The 23607-nt window shown below is 32.3% G+C and overlaps 4 protein-coding genes and 1 non-coding gene across 5 annotated transcripts; all 5 read right to left on the reverse strand.

Moving 5' to 3' along the window:
* On the reverse strand, window positions 217–6974 carry LOC18611120 (red chlorophyll catabolite reductase, chloroplastic). The gene is given in 8 exon segments (XM_018114148.1): window positions 217–515; window positions 819–921; window positions 1006–1158; window positions 1282–1309; window positions 1401–1437; window positions 1530–1634; window positions 4123–4738; window positions 6597–6974. Coding segments are annotated over 8 exon segments (1464 nt in total). The 5' UTR covers window positions 6954–6974; the 3' UTR covers window positions 217–450.
* Window positions 7019–7091, reverse strand: TRNAE-CUC. The gene has a single exon. It is a non-coding gene; the product is annotated as a tRNA-Glu (tRNA).
* LOC18611122 (heat shock factor protein HSF24) lies at window positions 8495–10168 on the reverse strand. Its single transcript, XM_018114363.1, has 2 exons — window positions 9821–10168; window positions 8495–9499 (listed from the first exon to the last, which is right to left on the reverse strand). Exons 1-2 carry the CDS (start codon window positions 10022–10024, stop codon window positions 8816–8818), a joined length of 888 nt encoding a protein of 295 aa, XP_017969852.1. The 5' UTR covers window positions 10025–10168; the 3' UTR covers window positions 8495–8815.
* Window positions 10137–10388, reverse strand: LOC108660488. Its single transcript, XM_018114364.1, has one exon. It carries the CDS (start codon window positions 10283–10285, stop codon window positions 10163–10165), a length of 123 nt encoding a protein of 40 aa, XP_017969853.1. The 5' UTR covers window positions 10286–10388; the 3' UTR covers window positions 10137–10162.
* Window positions 20083–21349, reverse strand: LOC18611124. Its single transcript, XM_007047190.2, has 2 exons — window positions 20778–21349; window positions 20083–20580 (listed from the first exon to the last, which is right to left on the reverse strand). The coding sequence occupies exons 1-2, from the start codon at window positions 21226–21228 to the stop codon at window positions 20501–20503; spliced, it is 531 nt and encodes a 176-aa protein (XP_007047252.2). The 5' UTR covers window positions 21229–21349; the 3' UTR covers window positions 20083–20500.

Consider the following 23607-nt stretch of genomic DNA (forward strand, 5'->3'; position numbering starts at 1 on the left):
TTCATACAAGCCTTCACGATTTATGAGGGCTTTCTTCTTCTTTCATTTTTTTTTTGGGGGGGGGAGGGGGTGTGCTGTGTGGGAGTTAGTATATATGTAAAAGGAGCAGAGATAACTTATAATCTTAGTATAATTATTATTAATTTTATAAAAACAAAGAGGGTAGTCTGATATATTAAGGCAGATCAAGTGCAGTAACCAGCATAGATAGTGCAATTAAATCAGATATGGCAGAGATAGAATATCATATCATCATCATCATCATCATCATCATCACTGACCAAACAAAGCCAACACATAATAATAGAGATCAGCTACATGTTAAAAGATTATGATGAAACATACAATAGATCATCCGAAACATAATTCTCTTTTGAGTTTATTTATACAACTATTCTACAGCTATAGCATGACTGCAATCAACCCTTCCTTCAGCATTAAGTGAAACTTCTAGTAGCCGTAAGTAGTTCTCTGCATCATCCTCATGAACTCATCAATACTCACCTCACCATCATCTGCATTCAGAATTGAAAGTGAGTAATATGCTTGCTTGAACATAGATGAGAAAGAGTTTTTAACAAATTAAGTAAAGAAAAGAAGGCTTGCACTAATTTATGTTCAATTGCCACATTGAATTTATGTTCTTTTCATGTAGCACCAAAAATACCCTGGCTGACGCTCAAGATTATCAGGAGAACCAAAAACAGTTTGAGAAAGTAAATGTGAATGACCTCCAAATATACCATCACCTGAAACAAAATTGCAAGTAAAACATCATAGAGTACTGTATCAAGATTCAAGAAGAAAGGTTAGCTTACGATCACGGTCTGCTTCTTCAATCATGTCTTGAATCTCTTTTTCTGAGAAGTGTTCGCCAAGCTCCTTTGCAATGCGTTTAATGTCTTGGGGAGATATCTTTCCCTGAATTCAAATGAAGGAAGAATCAATCATCCACAAATAGCTAAAAACATCATGTTCTTAATAAACAGAAAAGCACATATTTACATTGTTATCTTGATCAATGATTTGGAATGCTTTCATAAGCTCTTCTTTAGTGTCCCTCTCGCCAATCTTGGCAGTCATCATGTGCTCAAATTCATCAAAATCAATGGCACCACTGCCATCCTTGTCCACATCTGCAATCATTTGATTGATTTGCTGTTGTGACACAGAAGATCAAAACTTAAGGCTCGCAAGAAAATCAAAGCAACATTCTATCTGTTACAGGATAAAAACAGGATAGTAAACATTTCAACACATATCCTTGGTTACAAAAATTACCTCTTCTGTCATTTCAAAACCAAGAGCCCTGTAATGCTGTAACTTTTAGTCCCAATGTTCTGATATCAACTAAAAATATATTAACAAATATTAGTTACATCAAACACAAATATTCATACCTCATGGCAACATTCAGCTCTTTTGCATCAATGGTACCTGGCCATCAAATTCAAACAATAATTTAATGAAATGCTAACCAGTAAGCACATGTAGCATAGATAACCTTGCAATAACAATTCATTTCATACCTGAGCCATCAGTATCAAATAGTTCAAATGCTTCCTTAATCTCTTGCCTCTTCTGTTGGCTTAACCCATGATGCCTCCCTCTAGGCTTGTCTTTCCTCGATGCCCCTCTATAAAGAGTCGCCTAACAGAGTGATCAAGCGCTCATTAAAATGCAGTAATTCTGGTTCTACCAAAGCTTTAAAACACTACCCCAATTATATTGCAATGTTAATAACAGTAAACCATAAATTAACAAACCAAAATTAAAGTTAAAAGATCTTCTATTTATCATAATCTCCCAAGCTATGTTATAAATCTGGGTTTAATTCATAATTTGCTTCAATTTCCTGAGGCATTATTGACAATATTCTGTACTTTAATTTCCTGCTAATATCACCATATACTCATCCATTTTTATTTATAAAACCCCAAAATTTATATGTAATCCCAAATAAAATCCAACGCTACCAGGCAGTAAACTAAACCCGAATTCTCTTCTAGTCAATAAGGGCCACGGAGATTCAAACGATACTAAAAACATAATCTTCAAGAAATTAAAAGAAAAAGGAGAAATTATTATAATTATTAAAACAAGGAAAAGTGAATCTGGGGTTTAAGAGGGAAGACCATACCATGGCTAATTTGGATGAGATCGCAACGCGTTCGTGGAAAGTCCCCCAACCAAAGGAATTCAAAAAGACGATTTGAAGATTTAATTTAAATAAAAAGTAGTATACAAAGGCGATCTTTATTTTCTTAGCTTGGGAGATATAAGCGGATTTTTATTTTTATTTTTTAATAAAAAAACTACAGAAAGGGAGGGCCAGGGCCTGCTTCAAAACTAAGTAAAAGCTTGAGCCCAATACTGTTGATTGGGCTTGTCAAAATACAAGCTATCCGATAATAGAAGCTTTAGACTTTACATTTTATTGATACAATTAGATAGAAATTACATATTTTTTTAATAATTAATTAATTTAAAATATATTTAATGAGATACAGTGTTCAGTTTTTAATCCTGTATGTGAATTTTAAAATTTATTGTTTATGTAAATAATTTTTCTTTTCAAACCGTAAAAAAAGAATATTTCAATACCTTTTGTCGTTTTTTGCTATTAAAACTTTAAACAACGAACTCTGTCGACAAAACGGATTCACGCACGAAGATATATATTGGTAAGCTAAGACTTTGTCTAATCATTGTTTATAATCACTCATTGTTATGAAGCAAGCAGACAACTAGAATCATATTTCCTTGCAAACAAAAAAACAATTACAAGAAATGGTAATAATAAGAGTTATATTTATTCTTGCTATAAATATAAAGAAAAGTAATCTACAAAAAGTAATCAAGGGTGAGCAAAATCAAATCAGACCAATATCTCACCCAAACTAAGTGTGATTTGAGTAAAACAGTTCAGTCTAATTAGTTCATTTGATCAATTGATCTAAAATGTTTGATCCGATTGGTTTTTTGATCAGTTTTTTATTTTAAAATTTTTAGACCAATCCACCCAAAATGTCAAACTAATTTTTTATATATATTAAATAGATATAATATTTTTATATATATTAAGAAGAATTAATAATAAATTTAATTATAATATATTTAAAATATATTAATTTATTATATGTATGTATGCAACTCATAATCATAACAATTTAATTTTAGTTATATATATTTATTTATTTATAAATATGTTATAGTTATTACACTTTAGTAATGTTTCGTAATATAAAATGGTATGAATATATATAATTGTATAAACATTATATATATATATATATATTTAATTTATACATAATATTANTTATATATATATATATATATTTAATTTATACATAAATATTATTATAACTTATAATTTATATGATTACATTTAATAACTTTATTAATTGTCACCCAAGTTTTTATAACATATTGTTTATAATTAGTTATTATTTATATAAACTTTGATATAAAACATTATAACTTATAAGTTGTGTCATTAATTTCATATATACATAATAAAATAATATATTATATATATACATATACTTAATTTATACATAAGCAATATTGTAATTTATAATATACTTTATTTATATGATTGCACTTAATAATTTTATTAGTTATCACCCTAATTTTTATAACATATTATTTAAAATTAGTTATTATTTATATAAACTTTGATATAAAAATTAAAATATTATATCATATAAGTTATTTCATTAATTTCATTTATAATAAAGTAATATATTATATATATACATTTATTTAATCTATCCATAATTTGTATATATATATTTTCTAATTATGGATGAAGTTTATAAGTTTTAATATTATAATTTGTTAAAAAAGTGATAAAATTTTGATTTATTGATCAAAAATCAAGCTTATCAAACCAATTTTAAGTTTGATTAATTTGATCTTCTTTTATATTTGATCAATTTTGATAGATCTTTTAAAAATGTTTGATCCATTTGATCTTTAGATATGATAGACCAAACCACTCAATCCACCTATTTGCTCACCCTACAAATAATCTCATAGAGTAATTTTTTTAAAAAAATAATAATAAAGAGTGCAGCTAAGGAGTAGAGTTAAAGTACAGCAAGAGCATAAATTTAGCACTCCCTCACCCATTATACACCTCCCTTATTACCCCAAGTATACGATTCGCTATATCGGGCCCAAATAACCTTGGAAAGTTTGAGCCGAGATCAATCTCAATGGTCTTGTTCTTAATCAATCCATCCCTCTTTTCCAAATATGCCTTTTCTGCCTCATCTACATTTCTCTGTCCACAAGCACATTGATCCAACCATATTCCCAATGCTGCTTTTGCAACAGGATCCACATGATCCTTTACAATCTCCTCCATGCGTCCTGGTCCAGCTCCCTTCGTGTCAACACGGATCATAATTGATGTGGGAGAGGTGACACATCGAATGTAAAGCGCTGAAGAGTAGTAAGTTTGAACTTCTGGGAGTTTCTCAAGCGTTTGTCTAAGTGAGTCCAACCTGGTGTTTTCGTAGAACGTTTGAAGGTACTCTGGATATAGGACTAGGTCCTTCCGAGGAGGCAAATCCAGAATGACAACTAGTGATGTAGGGCTACTCTGTATGAGCTCAATAAGGAAATTTGGTGCATCTGTGGAAACATTCAGGTATGCGGAAAGGCTTGTTATGTTCAGTGCTCCACCTGTTGGCAGCTCACAGTGTAACCAACTTCCTAGTATGAAATCAACCTGGAACATCCAAAATTCCATATATTCAGAAATCCCGAAAAGGGAACATTAAACAGTAAGTTGTAGATCAGGCTCATTGTCAAAATCCAAAAACATAAAACAATTGTAAGTACCCAATTAATATCCTGTACAACATGACATTACCAGATTCCCTGTTTATTGTTTGCAGCTTTTATGCACAGCTAATTTATCTAAAATAAAATGAAATTAACCTCCAAAGAGACAGCACCTAGAAGTTAGAAGCACAGTAGTAATCTTGCAAGTTAGCAAAAAGGATATCAGCTGACCAATCTCAGATGATATGTGAATGACTACAGTAGAAACAAAATGAAAACAGCAGTGCCTGGTGCTGAATTGTAGCAATGGTACTGCAATGCCACTAAGGAAGAACTTATGCACCTTCACAATTTAAGTTGAATATTACCTCACCATTGATGATCAATATTAAGAGGAAATAGATCAAAGTTCAAACACATTAGTTGTCCAAATTATAACTGTTGAATAAGAAAATATTTTAACAGCCTCACATTTAGAAGAGATTCTTAGGCCCTGGCCAAGACAGCCAACAATTCAAATACGAAACAACATACGTTGCTGTTTGGATTCCATTGTTCAGTTTATAAGCCATACAGAATATCCTTGGATCATATCACCTCTACACTTTCGTGTCAACAAATAACTTGGGGAAATTTAAGCCTCTAAACTGGTGTTTGGGGCCTGAGGATTTTAGTTGAAGCATTCTTATAGAATAGAGCAATCTTAAATTTTAGTCAGAACAGAAGAACAGGTGCAGCATATATACACACAGGTTGGAACTAGAATGAGCATAAAAACACATGAAATAATTTCCAAAACAGAAGAAGGGTCAAACATTAACTTAGGCACGCTTGTATGTGCGTGTGAATCAGGGAATAGGGTCTTCAGAAAGTAAGATAGGCTGGATTAAACCATGAATTATATGAGGAATATTGGTAGGTCGAATCAAACAGCTGTTAGCTCAGGCTTAGAATCTGCCATTTCAAAATTAGCACCCTTTGAAATTTTATTTTCTCATGCCTAGGATTAGCTGTTTAGCTGCCACCAATCCTCAAACCTCTACACGTCTAGTCTGAATGGACGAACAATATAAAAGTCCAATACATCCACAAGCAATCATGCAGCTTATGCATCCAAAACCGTTTCACTTCAACCCCACTGTACTAGCGTCTACTAAATATATTATCATGAACAATTTTACCTTTTCTTTATCATTCTCCTGACTTGACTTACGGCAATTGTGGAAAGCTTTCGAACACGTCTCACGACCAATAAACCATTTCACATACGGTTTCTGGGGTTGAAAATTTTGGCATAAAATCATTTAAGAATTGGAATATCCTAACGGCAAAACATTCAATACCAAAAGTTTCATTAATCAACATGCTACCCTTGGAATAACAACTTGTTCAGTAGTTAATCAATTTGTTTCGGACGGTGAAGTAATTAATCATTAAAGAGACATATCTTCCATATCAACCGCATTTCAGTTTGAGCTCACTCTACAGAGTCATTTTTTTCTTCTATAACAGAGTTTACTTTAGAAGTAGTCAGCTCAGGAGGGCTTAATTTAGTTAAATAAGCAAGAAATTGATCAAGTCAAGAGTGGGAATGGTCAAGTTCAAAGATTTCAAGACAACCCCGGACACTAAGTCTTAATTATCTTTCTTTTTTCATTAGTAATTCTAATGATAACTTAATTGCCAAACTTCCTAGCTTTTACACTAGGGTGGTTACATGCACTACTAGTTTAAGAGACTAACAATAAATTAAACAACCAACTAAAAAAATGAAGTAGAAAACTTTGGAAAGGGAGCTATACCTGGGAAGAGCTATGGCCTGATCTGATATGAAGTGAGCCCTGGGAGGTCCCACTTTGATTGCAGTAATGTTGTACATCAGGAGGCAGAGTGCAGGGTTTGAGCTGAGACTCGAGGCGATTCTCCACCGTTGATACGAGATCAATCATCAAGTTCCTATGTGGGGTAGTGACAAATGGGAAGTCCATGAACTTTCTGGGGTTGGTGTCCATGGGAGATGATGCTGGCGAAGCTGATGCAAAAATTTGAGGTCTGGGTGAAGGTGGACTGAAAGAAGAGAGAAGACAAAGAGAAGAAGAAGATGGCGATGAGAGTGAAGGAAGTGGGGAGTTCAGAAAATTTCGGAAGACGACAGCCATTAGTTCCAATTAAAACTCGCTGGCAGTACATCTTTTTATGGTTGTGGAGCTTGTAAAAAAGAATATTCCGTTGCCGGGACTTGAACCCGGGTCTCTCGGGTGAGAGCCGAGTATCCTAACCAACTAGACTACAACGGATTGTTAAACAAGCTGCATGTTTAAATTTTTTTTCTTTTTGATACTTGTTTAAATGTTTAATTATGCATTAATGGCTTCTAAATGAAATTCTTCAGATAATTTTAACAAATATCTTTAAAGTATTATTAAGTGCAAAGACTCTTACTTTAAATTTGCTTTATTCACTGTTAATGCATGGATCACTTAAGTTTTAATGGTCTTTAATAAACCCTTTGAAGCAAGTAGTTGATAATGGTAAGTACCCTATACATCAATGGACCTCATGCATATTTCTTCTCCTTATGTCATCGGAGTTTTAAATGTCTTAAATTAAAGCATTTGATCACTTCAGTAAATATAGTCTTCAAAACCCTCTTCAAGCAAAGCAGTTGATAATTCTCTATAGAGGACTCCCATCTTTTTTGCTATAAATCCATATGTGGGGGGAGGGGCGCATTGCTACGCTCAATTTATTTAAGTTATACATTGATCAAACCTAAAAAAAAAAAAGAAATTCTAATTTTAAAGAGAGAGACAGAGAGAGCGAGAGTGAAATGAAAGAGATTCCAATGGCAAAGATGAGTTGTACAAGAAAGTCTTATTGATTAAGTCTCATTCTTGACCAGATCATCAACGTCATGGGTTTGCATTTGAAATCTACAAGCAACCAAAATTTGCATTTGACACAAAAATGTGAACGTGTAAAAATGATTTGATCTCACTAGTTTATTTAATGGCTTCAGTCAAAAGTATTATACCTAACTTTTGAAATTTATCAATAACTACTAGTAAGCAAATAAAAAATGACCTTTTTGGACACCTTTGGATTGGGACCAACTCCAATTTTCTTTTCTTTTCTGTTTCCTAGTTAATAGAATGTCAAATATTGAGAGCTAATGATGAAAATATAAGCTGCTTTTTTTAGCTTTGCTTCACATTTTTTGTGGCAGAAGCTTCCATGCACCCTTTCTTAATTTCAGATTTTTGTGGCAGTGTTATACTATAATTTTAATTGAATCATTTGTATACTTATGTTAATAACAAGAATTATTAATTATTGCATGGGATAGAATTAGGTAGGTACTTAAGTACTATAACGAAGCTTTTCAATAAAGTGATAAAAGAAATATATAAACTAATTAAAATTAAGTACATATTCTATATTTTCAAGATAAAAACTATTTATTCGTAATATTTTTGTTATTTTATTATATTTATAATTTGATATGCAATCGAATTATTAATTGGCAAATAAAGCAAACATTTGTTTGTTTTTAACAAAAAGATTTGTATAAATAATGGATTATGTGCAAACTACACCTAACATTTTGCTTTTGCTATTTTCTCATGTAATAATAATAATAATAATAATAATAATAATAATAATAATAATATGTGAGCAAAAAAATTAAAGCCCAAAATAATAATATAAGCACAATAAGCTAATCTTCAAAGGCCACATTCTACAAATGTGTAATTGGTATAACATTCTAGGTGGGAGGAAGACAGAGACCCATTTGCCTTTGATGTCTGCCTCCCACAATTGCTGACTAACTGACCCACCTACACTACACAATGCACAAAGAAGTCATAAAAATTACAATCCAACCTTATTTATTTCGAAATTACAAATTAGTATATAGTCTTACTGAAAATTACAAAATAAACCTTACTTATCCCTAATTTTATAGGTATATCAAACCAGCATAAGAGTTTCTTTGCTGTCGTGGCCACCGTTGCTATGGTCAGTTGCAAACCTTGCCGCTCTTCATCACCAAAGGCACGTGGCGAAAATCTACAGTCTTCATCTCCTTAGCGTGTGGCCCACCGTACACGATTTTCTCCTCGCGGGCCCTCTTTCTTTCCGCGCCTTTCAACCAAACCCCGAACAGTTTCAAACTTCCATTACCTTCTTTGCCGCCTTTTTCATCATCATCATCAACTTGATCATGATCATCGAGGTCGTCAACATCGTGGGTACGACCACGATCATCGGCATCACGGGTGGATCCAAAGCTTCCTTGCCGCATAATGCGATTGATCTGATCGGGCCCCACCTTTACGCATTCAGTTAAAAACGCGACCAGCTCGTCGCATTGCTTCTTGGCCTGCGCCAGCTCCGAGCTCAACATCTCGTTATCCTTTTTCAGTTTCTCGTTCTCGTCTGATAAATCGGCAAATTGGGTCACAGCCGCCGGCGTCGTTTCCACCGATCCCGGATTCTTCGAGTCCGGAGATGACGTGGAAGTAGACCCGAGGTCTTCTCCAGAGTTAGTCGGAGAGGAAGGTCCAACACCAGCTGTTTTGCCGTTCGCAGGCGACGATGTCACCGTTTTACGACGACGGATTTCGGACAAGAGCTCTTTTTGCCCTCGCTTGAAGTTCTCGTTCGCGAATTCCCATTTGTCGGGAACAACCTTTCGAAATCCCTATAAGACGACGGTCAACAAAAGAGAATTTACTGAAATGTTACTAAAAAGTAAAAAGACAGTAATAGCCCTCACCTAAAACCAGAAAACAATTGGAATTTTTTTTTTTAAATTTGAGTAGTTGAAGGATTAATCTCTTTAATTAGCTCACCAATCCCCATCATAATCCCTAGCTAATTATTCAATTTACAACTATGCAATGGAATTTGCTTGAAGATATAATTAAGGACCCATCATTTTCCCTCACCAAAGGAGTAGGAAAAAAACAGTAGTAATACAATTACTCTGTATTTAGAATAATTCAAAATTTGATAAACTTACGTAGGTGTTGAGCTGCCGAACGAAGCTAGAGAAGTTGTTGTGCTTGAAATAATTGGGAAGCAAATCCTTTGCAAAATCAGCAGTTTTCCAAACGACAAAGGTGGTGCCGTTTTCGTTCCATGAAATCACGTCGTCGGTGATCGGGTCATCTACCAGCTGGTACGTTTTGGTCAAAAACGGCGCCGGAACAGACCTTTGCGCCATTTCGTTTTTTGTTCTCCGATTCACCAACCCCTCCCAGAATACGTAATAAAAAAAAAAAAAAGAAAATCTAACAAAGAATTATTGTTACAAGAGAAGCAAAAGAAGAACGAACCTCGTTAATTGAGATGTTTGATTTCTTTAGACAGAACAACTAAACAGCAGAAGAGCGGTCAAGAATTCCCAACCCCAGCAATAGAACCCAGAGAGGAAGAAGCGAGAGTGAACGAGGTTGTCACAGCGTTTGCTTGTATCAGTTTCCATGAGTTAACAAAACGAACTCTCAGGTTTTTTGAATCTAAACAAGACCATAACTTTTTTACCAGAGCTCCTGAATGAGAAAAGAGAAAGAGTGCTTTTTTTTTTTTTTTGTGAACTCTTCTATGTGGCTTCTTATAAAAGAGGGAAGGGCGACCAAGATGAAGCAAAAAGATAGCGATGTTGGGTTCTAGAAATTTTGAGAAACAGGGAAAAAATATAAGCCCTTTAAAGCTCTTCAAACCCCGGCGCTTGAGTCAGTCTTTCAAAGGGCAAAAAGAGATAAGAGAGAGGAAAGAAATAAAAAGGGAAAACTAAGAATGAGAAGAAAACTACATGCTTTTCTTCTTTCTGGAGGAAAATGATGACAGAGAGGAGAGAGAGATATTTTTCTAAAGAGAGAAATGGTGGTGGACTGGTGGCGTTTTTTCTTGGTCGTTTCTTGGAAGGAAAAGGAAGCTTCTATTACATTTCTAAAGCGTTGATTTGAGTAAAGGGGAGGGGGATTTTATATGAAGGCGTGGCTTGCACATTTTTTACTTTTTCCAAGGAAGAAGCTTAGCGAAGCTTTATTAAAGTATATATAATTTTCTCTCCTCAGCCCCCCACCTAACGCTCTGGCCTCTGCCGTGTTACCGATTGCGTCCTTTCATCGCCATTCCTCTTATGAGCAGTATTTGTCTTTTCTGTTCTTTATTTTGACCAGAAATTTATCAATATTAATTTACCTTTTGACAGTCTGCTCTTTATTTTGTATATGCTAGTACATTCTAATTAAGATTTTGGGACATTTCTAATCTTATGACCTTGACTAATGTATATTTCAATGGATTTTTTTTGGCCAGAAACTTGCCATTGGAATTTTAATTTGTTTGATGTTTAACCTTTTTCCAACTTTTTATTATGACATTTTAGAATTAAATCTCTCATAATTTTCAAAAACAATTGCAAACCCTCAAAAATAAAAAACAAAAGAAAAAATAACCTATTGATTATAGTACGTGAGGGTTTATTTTCATTCATTTCACAAATGAAAGAATTATATACGCAATGGTGGAGGTAGAAAGGTGGCGGTGGTGTTTTTTTTTTATTTTTATGACTATAAAATTATAAATATTTAAGTTTGTCACTCTTATTTAATTTAAATTAATTTGTTTAACATAGTGGTAAGTCATTTATCTTAAATTTTAGAGGTTTGGGTTCAATTCCTTTGAGGTTTAAAATTTGAAATTATTTTTCCTTTTTTCTTATAGAGAAAACTCAAATTTTAAAATTATTTTTCTTATTTTTCTTTTTTCTTATAAAGTAAAAGATTCATTGCTTAACTACAAGAGTAAACTCAAATTTTGAAATTATTTTTCATAGTTTTTTATTTTTTTTTATAAAGTAAAAGATGCATTGCTTTTAAAGAGTATAACTGCCTAAAAAGAATAATTTTTTATTTTGATTTTTCTTACAATTTGTTGATTCGATTTAAATACTTATATAATATATATTTTTCTTAAAAACCCTTCATTTTTTTAATGTAACTTTACTAGAATACTTTGTATTATTGTATAAAATATGTTATGGTCCTATAGAGGAAAATATGCAATGTTTAATTGCTTGAAGAGTATAATTTTTTACTTTGATTTTTCTTACAATCTGTTGATTCGATTTAAGGAATTATGCAAATATATCATACGTTAACATGAAAATGAACAAGAATATGATTAAAATATTTTAAAAATTTCAACAATCTTATCTTACTTTTTCAAATTAAATAGATATAAAGTGATTGCTATAAACATTAACATGAATTTAATTATCGATGAATTTGAAAGAATGAAAGCGCACTGAGCATAGCTTACAATACTTAATGTGAAAATCTAATATTAATCTTACTTTCTGCTTATGTTTATTTATATTGATGAATTTGAAAATTTATATTCAAATTGTTAATGAAATTTTACATTATAATTTAATTTTATTTTAAAAGTGATTAATTTTTTACTCCGAATCAAATCATTAACCCAATCTATAATTTTGTATTATTGCTCTTTAGTTACTTCTCATACAAAATCCTGGATCAACCATTGTATATGTGTAATATTTGAACATAAACAGAAAAAAAAAAAAAAAGAAGAAGAGAAAATATAAACAAAATATAGAGGAAAAAATGACAAAGGGATACCAAATATGATAGGGACAAATTTATAAGAGTGTATGATGAAATCTTATAACAGTATCTTGACTAAGTGGCGTGAGTTGTTTACTTATTTTTTCTCACATATATATATTAGAAATGCAGTAGGTGTTGGATTCAAAGCTAATTTTGCTTGCAAATTTCAGGAAGAGTTTACTTTAAAAAATTACATATAAATTCTAAGCACAAGTTTTTGGCAATGTAATTAATTTTTAATTAAAATCAAACCTTTTCTGTATTGGTTTTTTTCTTTCAATTTAGAATTCATGTATCATTCAAATTTAACTCAAAAAATCATTCGTTATTTTTTTTAATAATTAATAAAAAAATATTTTCAACAAGCATTTACACGTAATATTATGACGAGATGCTATTTTGTTTCTTTTCTTAAAAAAAAAAAAAAAAAAAAGAACAAAGACTACATGTATTTCTGTTCGATAATAGAGATTGAACATGAATGAAATTGGCCAAAGAACTTACTTTTAAAATATAAATACTGTATTAAATGATAAACAAGAGTCACAATCAGAAGGTCGGGTTCATCCTTCTGCCTCTATCACATTCCAAGGTAGGTCCTCTTTCTAATCAAAGCCCTTAGCTTCAACCATGTAGCTAGGTCCCCGTTTTCTTCAGCTCATATTTGCTAATCTTGTTTGATGAAGTAGATTCCATGATTAGTATAATTTAAATACGTTAAAAAAATTTTAAATTAATTTGTATATACTAATTAATATTTGCATAAATATGTAATTATATGAAGAAAAACGTGCCTCTTTTATAATAGAAGATATAAGAAGAAAAACATAAATGCTGTTTTACCAAATTCTGAGGGTATCCTTGGTCTAGTTTTTCCACCAAACTGCCTTCTTAGTCTAGGCGGCGGATCACTTGGGTTAGGTATTTTTTTTTAATTGTGGAATAAAAATTTAAATTTTACTTTTTAGATAAAATATGATGCATCAGCCAATGAATCCAATAACTATTTAAGTTAAGTTAATTAAGTAATTTAGAGATAAAAATATTTTAAATTAAATTATGTAATCAGTATTTATATTTTATAAAAAATGTAAATTTAGTATCAATACAATAATTTGTATGGATCAAGTATTTATATTTTTCAATTTATTAAACACAATTCAAACTTTAATACTGCTAGATTTGTATCATTAAATATGTTAAGATGAATTTTTTAATCAAGTTAACATGATATTAATTGAGAATGATGTGATATTTTTTCACTGATGTGACGTTGATTGTGTGCTGACATAATATTTTATCATGCTGGCATCGATTAATTGTTTAGGGTTAGGTTAAATAGGTAATTCCGAGACAAACATTTTTACTACATTTCTTTTCACTATTTGTCGTTTTCCAATGGCTTGCGTTTGAGCCAACAATTATTTGGATTTCAGATAAAACAGTAAAAATTGATCATAATCTAATAAGGCCTCCTCCAGTAAAAATATCACCAACCCTTCTAGTACTTAACCAGCTCTTGAAATCATGTCTCCTTCCCTGAAAATTTACGTCGCCCATAAGTTTTTCCGAAGGATATTAATTCTTGTTGCTTTCTTTATCGACAAGCCTAAGCGAGAAAGCCCATAATTATATAGCCTCTCTTTTCCCCAAACTAAAGTTGCTAGTTGTTATATCCTAATTTGTTGGTCTTGGTATTCTCGTATAAACACAAGTATATCCTTGTGGCAGACGTAAAATTGGTTTGTGGGTGGGGATTGCAGCTCGAAGCTTGTTCATTGGCCAGTGTGCTTCGAGTCGGTTTACCGAAAGCATCATGCCACGAACCATACGATGACATGTTCACAGGCCGAAAACATAACAATGAATAGTGGCTTTCGTTTTCAGAGCTAAACATATTTTGTTGGATTTCCATGTTGTTGGATTGCGTAAAGTGGATGATCAAGTCTCTCTCACAAAAAATAAAAATAATAATAATAATAACGTGATAGCACAAATGTTGGAATTTAATCACCTATCATTTTGACTTTCTCATCCACTTCTGGTTGTCTTTCTGCCCACTGTTTTTTCTTCTTTTTCTGTTTTGTCAAACTTCGACTAGTATGGTGGAAACGTTTTGTAATATCTACGAGAGATATATATGTGGAATTTGAGATCAAATACTTAATGAAAAAGGAAGAAATTACGTCACCAAGAGGCCCTTAACCAATCGTTTTGATCATAAGCTGCTGTTTCTGATCAGTTCAAACTTCAACTTGTTCTAATACCAAAGAAAGAATTTCCATAGATACGATTTTGATGTATACAATCATTACAAAAACCATGAATCACATGGGACATGCTCGTGAAAAACGTTAACTTCTTAGTACAATTTTTACCTTTTCTTAATTCAAAAATAATTAAAAATTTCCAAACTGGAGTGACATGTTCCACAATTATCACTTTTAGACGTGGACAAACATCAGCACCCAAATTTGGAAAATTTTTTGATATATACATATCAATTGCATGTATTTTTAGTCTTCTCAGTGCCATTAAATATTTTTGTGGAGTTTTAAATTGATTAGAATTCTATATTTTATTTAATTAAAATTTTTGTTTGTATGCAATATTGAGTAGTTATATGATTTTAAACTTCTTATTCTACATCGAGTCCTAATCATATTCTACTTTAAATTTTTATATTATAAGAGTGAAAGTTTAGACTTGAAAATTACAAGTAGTACTTTGAAAGCAGGGCCGACCCTTAGGTAAAGCCACCCAAGCAAGGGCTTTAAGCCCTCAATTTGGAGAGCCTTTATGATTTTATAATATATTTTATTATATTAAAAATATATAAAAATTTAAAAAATATAAAAATAATTAATAATTAATAAAATTATCTGTTTTCTCACTTCTTTAATTATGTGTATAATAAATCTCAATTTTTTTTATCACTTTCTAATTTCTAAAATACTATATTATTTTCAATCAAGCAACGGTAATATGCATTTAATTATCTCTAATAACTATTTTTTTCTTATTTATTTTTTCTATTTTCAATCAACATATTTAATGATTTCTAACAACTATTTTTTCTTCTATATATAAAACCAATTATTTCTTTTTCAATGTGTAATATCTACTTTTAAATTCTTTTTTTCTCATTTGCTCTTTCTTCCTTTTTCTTTTAACTTTAATTTTCTTCTAAAGAATACACAAGAAGTTGGTTATGTTATTATCTTTGTAAAACTGTGAACCTCATTTGTGGTTTGCAATAAGCATTCAACAATTAAGTATTATTGTTATAATGTTTACAGACTTTTTTACTTCAATTTTTAATATATATTGTATTGGTATATTATTTTTATTTTATATGATAGTTAATTTATTTGAATTAAATTTTTTGATTTTTGATTTCATATAAGCCATTTAAAAAATATAAAAATTTTACATCTCAAAAAGCTATAAGTATACAAATTTAATAATTTTTTTAATTTCAATAAAAGAAGGCTTTATTGAATATTTTGTTTTAGACCTTTGAACTTATTGAGCCGCCTTATTTGAGAGCTCTAGAGATGAGACATCTTGTAACTCTGTATTTTGCTCTAGGTGGAGCTAGAGTGGTTTGGGTGAGTATTTTTGAGAGGTTATTGAGAAAGAGTGTGCAAAAGATCTTGAGTTAGTTTGGGAAACCATAAAAGTTAATTTATTATACTTTAATTTATGAATAATAAAAGAATAATTTCACTCCGTTGACGTAAATAAGAGACCGAATCACATAAATTCTTATATTTTTCTGTTTGTTTGATTTTTCTGAATTTTATCTTTATTGTTTCTTGGATAATTTTCATAACACTTCCAGAGAATTATAAAGTTAGATAGCAATCATTGTCAGTTTTAGCCATTAACAACCCCTTACTCAAGCATCCATCACTATGATCTAAGCATAAAAAACAACCTTTATTTTTTTATCATTTTTTCCCATAAAACGACAATTGTGTGAAATACGAAAGCAGATAAAATATATAAATCAATGGCATGCAATTTTCTAAAGTCCAAACTTTCAATAAACCCGGTTGATAAGATTCAACCTATTCACACAGGGAATAATATTAAATACAAGTTAATATAACATAAATAAGAATTTGCTTTTTGGTGGTGAAAGGGGAGGGTGGCAAGAATAGATTTTATGAATAGTTAAGAAGGATTTCGTTAGGAAAAACAAGGGGCTTGACTTTAAGCATTTTTCACGCTTTGAAAGGCTGTTTTCCGGCTTATATATTCCACTAAAATAAAGCAAAGTCGTTTGCTTATGAAGTCTGTCTGTGGACCAAGGTGACGGCAAAAGATTGTAGAATTCCTCTTTTGATTTTGTTCTCCTCTACCATTCTTTTCCTGTGTCTTCTTCCCCACCAATTGCTGGTTGAAGCCAGCCATCTTTGTAGGAGTTTTCTGCGAAAGTAGGAGCCATGCTTAGCCATAGACACGTCTTTGAACAACACATATAGACACAGCTTTTGGAGAGTGTTGGCACCCGGTGACTTGGATGGAATATCCAAGATTTATGTTCTATGGGGATAATTTTTTTCAAAAAAAAAAAAATTATTAGTCTCATAACCGTAACGTCATTTTAAGTCTCTTTTTTAAGAGGTGTTGTAATTTATCTATATATATTACATTTGGGAGATGTTGTAATTTTTTTAAAATTATCAATACTTCAAAACATATTTTTCTTTGTATATGCATAATTCAACAATCATTTTCAGAATCTCCCTTCCAAACTAATAATGTTTTTTTTATAAATATTCTTCGATTATTTCTCTGCATATATATACTAAATGTTTTATCACACATAAAAAAATTAAATAGTAAATAAATATTCTATCATAATTATAAATGATCAAAATACAAAAAAAAAAAAAATACTCATCTTGAAAGAAGAAAGTAGTCTCGTTCTGTTGTTTCCTTAATGTTTCTTTCATAAATGTTATAACTTGTTTCTGTTCTTTTCTCCCCATTAGTTCTTTCTTTACTTTTGTTATGAACATACAAGATAGAACATAACTTTTGAAACTATAAATATCTTTTATTTTTATTAGTTATAAAATCTCAATTTTCATTATAACTATACTGTTATTTTTTTAACATTTATAATGATGTGATATATATATATATATATATTTATATATTTTTGTGAAATCGAGTGAAGGCAAAATATAAAAAAGCTAAAATTTTTAACTATTTTTATAATATAGTCAAAAGAACATTGGAATTAGAATATCAATGGGGGCCCTTAATGCGTCCTTGCTTGACAATGTTGTGTAAATTGATTTCTCACTAAAAGGTAAAAAGAAAGTACAAGGATACTAATAATTTGGTGAATCTAAGACATCTTCAAGGATAAATCTGTAGAAATTTTCCAAAAGCATTCACGCGCAGGACAGAGATTGATGGCCACATGCATGGCCCCCTGCTCTTATCCTTTGAAATTGGTCTTTCCGTTTACTTGCTAATAGATATATATACAAGCAACATTGAGGAAGAATCGAAGTATGTCTGCGAAGTGATGAACTGGTCAGTCTTAGCATTCAATTAAAAACAACCGTCTTTTTTCTAGAGGCAGACAGATACATATCAGCAATAAACTATTCTCTGGTCAAACATTAATTTTCAGTTACTTATCAGTATCATCTTCATTTAAACGTGACTATTCTTTCCTTCTTGTACACAACTTACAATTTGGCTGATTTGAAACTTCTTGAACCCATTACTATTCTAACAATTGAATGATAAACTGAGTTTGAATGATCTTTTCATTCATATACAAAAATCTCATATTTCCTGGTATTTTGAATCGAAAAACTCTGATTGGTGTAATGTATATGAAGTTTTGTTCCGCTTTTGTATTTTTAGAACAATATAAAACTCATTCTATTCCAAACATGTTATGAAGTTACAGAGTATATTCATTGAAAGCTCACCAAAAATTTAAGCCTTCCTTCTTTTAACATCCTTATTAAGATTAACAAGAAAAGTGGCAAATGATGATCAAGATGGCAGAGGATGTCTCAAGATGTTGCAGTACTCCATAAAGCATAGCAACTCCAAATTGGCAAATTGGATTGGAACGGTTCATGAACCAAAGACGTGCATACTCATGTGTGCTATGCATATACATGAATGTTACCAAAGCCAGTACTGTTGAACCCACTAATTCATTGGGGTTTACTAACTGAAATTCACGAGTCCCCATAGCGGGCTTTCATGATTGGTCTCGTGATATTGTGGACAGAATTAAATCGAGAAAGCCCACCACTCAGGACAGGAGCCATCCTGTTCCCCAAAGGACCAATATGTCTGAACTTTTCTTCATCCATGAGAACCATGGCCAGGCAATAGTTTAGTTAATAGTGCGTGGCACTTGAGTAATTGCTGTTTAGTTGGATCGAGCAGTGAGCACTAGCAGTATCATGTTTTGTCTGAAGCACCCTTTTTCTCACATCGATGCTGAACTTGGATGTAGACCTGTCTTTATTAGTGGTGCCTCTTTGCTGCCAATATTGCCCCCTTTCCCAGCTAAATCGCACTTTTGGGGATTAGTCATTTCGGCCGTGGGGCATAAGAAGGGAGTAATGCAAGCAAGCTCATCCATGAGCACAGTACTACTAGTAATGAGGTAAACTATCAAAAGCTAGGGTCAAAATGGATCACCCACACAAAGTGTCTCAGTTATTAGTGATTGTTAGAAAAATCCTATGTTACATACATATATATGGTACCAAGAACTCGTTTGGGATCAAGTTTAAATCTCCAAAAAACTGTTTGTATAATACTAAAACAATATCAGGATTTCCAGAGTCAAAATGGATGTAGTTTTTCCAAACTAAAGTTTTTAATTCATCCCAGTACCAAATTAAAGACAAACTGAAATTCCTTTTGCTATGAGTAGATATGACATGACATGGCACCAATATGCCAATTGAGGTACTCACTCTTTTGGGTCTGAAATCGTTTCCCTATTAATGTTTTGATCTGCTCATACAGGTGAAAAGGGTATATATTTAAATAACTATAAGCTATTGTAGCAGTATTTCTTAATTATTCCTAGGTCCCCTTTCCACTCTTTTTCCTCTTTTGGCAAAGGGCAAATCTCAGTTTTGCTACTTTTGTTACCCACTATCTACCCTGCCTTCTCCTCTCCTGTGTCAACCATCAACCAATTGCAATAGCTATTGAAGGAAGTTTGAAATAAGCCCGTTTCTCAGTTCATATCAGAGGGTCCATATCAAGCACTTTGGATATGGAAGTTTATCCAGAGAGAGGCTGCAGAGCAATTTTTGAAGTGATAATGGAATTTTTCACATATTTTGTAAAATTTCTCGAATCAGAATTTAGGGCGGGAATCACTATCTCCAGCCTGAATAGTCAATGGTAAAGCTGATGATGAGAACATGCAAAGGTGGAAGCTGTCAAAAAAGTCTTATTCTGTCTGGCATTAAGGAATAAGCATAGAACTTTTTTTACTCCAAAATGCCTTTCCTTTCACGAAAGAAAATGATTAATTTGTCTGCCCATGAAAGAAAGCAAGCTGTATTCCGTCAAGAAGAAGGATTCTCCTTTCAAGGGGAAAAAAAAAAAAACATTATTAAGAGAGAGAAAGGCCTTTAAAGTAGAAGAAATATGTAAAAACCCAGCTGCAAACATCTTTCGACCTTTTCACATCATAGTTCAGACAGAAGCTATGTACCTTGAAATGTAAGATTGGAAAAGTAAAAAAATAAAAATCAAACTCTGGCAGTAATATCAAATTGCCTGATTAAGTAAGAAAAGTCAATCTAGTAGCGGCTGGTTTGTTTTTTTTGTCTTTTTCCATTTAATGTGGGGATTTTTCACATTGCTTTTCTTTAATTTCTAACCAAACAAAAGTCGGTGGGTGTGGGGAATCATATCAAACAAGTTGATGTTGTTGTTGTTGATGTTTGGTTATTCTGATAACAACTCTGAATTTTGTTTTGATCTCTCCGTAGTTAACCCTGAATATCATCATATCGAGCCATGCGACGCATCCATCATCCTCATCATGAACTTTGCCTCACGGAACAAGCAACCACTTGCGCCCATTGCCTCAGCCTTGTCTTCACCGTCTGTGGATTATCACCTTCACCAAATCACAAAAGAATAAAATCATAATCAATTGAATCCCAAGCATTTATCTTATTGACTAATGCACAATCCCCTACTTAAAAGAGCATGTTCGAATCCCCTCCCTAATTATAAAAAATAAAAAAAAAATCAATTGAATAATAAAAAAAAGAAATTCCAACAAAATTAATACCATCTGAATTCATTACTTACCAGGGCCAAAGATGGTGTGGGGGCTGCCTATAGGGGAAGGAATACTATCACAATCCGATGCAGCCGAAGGAGAGGACGTGGACTTTGATACGGTGTCGATGTAGTTCTTGGTAACAGCATAATAAAGACCAAGAGCAGGCAAAGTATCAGACAAACGTTGATCCACCTCGGGGGAGTCAAACCCGAACCCCAACTCAATACAAGCCTTGAGTTCATCAAGGTCTTCGTCCGTCACGCTCTTGCTTCTCCTGTTCTTGCTGTTTCCCTTCCTCCTAAGCCATGCCTCGTCACGGAAAATGTCTGGCGACCACGATCGCTGCTTGTAAAGCGGAAGCAGAGGCGACATCATCAGCGGCGCCGGCGGCTGTGGTGATTCAAGCACTGCTTGCAGTTTCTCAGGCGGTGGCGGCATGGGAGGAGGTAGGGGTGGAGGCGCGTCAAGATGGGACATGGACACAGCCCCGAGGAGGTCCGGGGTGTGCAGAGGTCGGGAGACCTCGCCCGCGCGGGTGGGGAGCTCTATGGCTGACGTGTTTTTCTTTGGGATAATTTTTCAGAAGTGAAGAGGGGAGGTGAATGGGAGAAAGAGTTATATGGTGGTGGTTGTGGGACAGGGCTGAGGCAGATGGCCCTGGGATTGGTTGGTCTGACTCAGGATGACCTGTCTTCTCTCCTTATTTATCTGGTTTTTGAAGAAGGGGTTAAGTGTTTCTTTGAAGATTTGTAATAGTAATTTATCTTTGCTTGTTCATATAATATACCATTCAAAGCAAGCTCTAAACAAGAAAAATATGTATTATTGTCTTCCCATATTTGTCCTCTATTTTTGACTTTCAGATAGTAAATTGTCTATTATTTGTCTTAAAGTACATATAATGTACTTTAAGCTATGTTATATATGCACATCAAGCATGTGAATTACCATGTTTTAACTATATTTTCTTATTCATTGTACTGTGTTTCAAGTTGATTTAAGCATGTGAATTACTTTGTTTTAATTTCCTATTTCTTGTGTAAAATATTGCAATGGAAAAAATGAATAGTATCGATTGGACTAGATGGCAAGCCCTATCCAAATGCCATTTATGGTGGTATGGTTGATGTAGAACTGAATTAAAAAAAACTTCAAGTCCCACGCACGTTAAGTAATGGGTCGACCTTGCATGATTGCCTTTCACCATAGCTTCTAGGGAAAAAAAAAACAGTCGAGATGTTATGAGAACAATTGTTAATTAATTAAGAGCATTTGACATGTTATTGTTAAAATATCAATATTTTATTGAATGAAACTTAATTCCTTACATTGAAATTAATCATTAAATCAATGTAATTAGAATTTTAATAATAGTTTAAAGAGATATTACAATAAACAATTTATAGGTAGTGTCTAGATTGATGATAAGTATGAAAGAGAGGATTTCTGGCTTAAACGCTAAGCTCCTCCAAATCCTAGGGGTACATCCTTATTTGCCATAGATTTTCTTTTATTCTCTACTTCAAATCTAATAAAAATGATAGGATAGAGTTAAAAATGCTTTTGTTTTTTTGAATTAAATGGATGGAATCAGACAAAATATCTTACCTCATTGTTCTTTTCTGAAAATGGGGAGAAAAAAGATTAAAACGACAAAAGGATAGACTTTATGGAGTTCTGCGCCCTTGATGGCTAAGAGGTCCGTCACCAACGTCACCTTCACCTTTTTAATTTTTAATTATATTTTTATAAAAAATTATTAATTTTTAAAATAAATATTTTATTTAAAAAATATTTTTTTGTTAGATATATAAGTTTGATTATTAATATTTTAATTAGTTTGATAAAGTGATAATATTAAAAAAATAATTTTATTTTTATTAATTTTAAAAATATTATATTATATAAATTATCATTTTTCATTTTTCATTTTTTTTAAAAAAAAAAAACCTATCTCCTACTAGTGCTCCGGTTCCGGCTAGATCTCTCTCTCCTCGCGCTCCGCACCCTTTCACCCCCATGCCCCCATAGCCACGTGCCACCCCACCGTCAGTGCTCCCCAAGAGAGCTCCAGATATACGCTCCCTTGGGGAGCACCGAGGGTGGGAGGCGCGTCTCCCTTGGGGAGCGTGGGGGTGGGGGGGGTGTGAGATTTGCACTCCAACTCCTCTAGGGAGCACGAGGGTGGCTAGTCGAGAGGGCCGTCCGCTAGTCTGAAAAATGAAAATAGTGAAAAAGAGGTAGAAAGAAATAAGGATAATTTTGATATTTTATACTTGTTTGTTAATTTCGTTTATGCATTTGAAATTGATTGTCTATTTTAAAAATTAATTGATTTGTATAAAATTATAACTAAAAATTAAAAGGATGAAGATATTTTTTTCTTAATTTTATGAATCATTACAAGAATTAACTTTTATCGCAGCCCATGTGACAGTCATGGTGTGGTATATAAGCAATCTTCAACTTCTTCTTAATATAGAGAAAAGTAAAATCTTTTATAGCATATTTGGTTGGGGGAATGACTTAGCTATCCCTTCTTTATTCTCAATGAATTTTAATTATTTTGTTTGGTTGAAAAAGGGTCTAAAGAATAGCCATTCCCATAAAATGGTTATTTTTCAAAATCTTTTAAAATCAATGAATAACTAATACCACTCTCTCCCATGGTATTAACTATTATATGGTTGAAGAATAAATTCAAAAATTAATAAAGATAAAAATACCCCTTACTAGTTTGAAAAATTACAACTTCATTTGTATAAAATATTATTTCTCTCTCTCTCCTCTTTCTCTCACTTGATTCCAATTTTTAATAAAATAATAATATTTTAAAAATATTAATAATTAAATAAA

Source organism: Theobroma cacao, chromosome 1, assembly GCF_000208745.1.
Source record: "Theobroma cacao cultivar B97-61/B2 chromosome 1, Criollo_cocoa_genome_V2, whole genome shotgun sequence".
NCBI classification, from domain to species: Eukaryota; Viridiplantae; Streptophyta; class Magnoliopsida; order Malvales; family Malvaceae; genus Theobroma; species Theobroma cacao.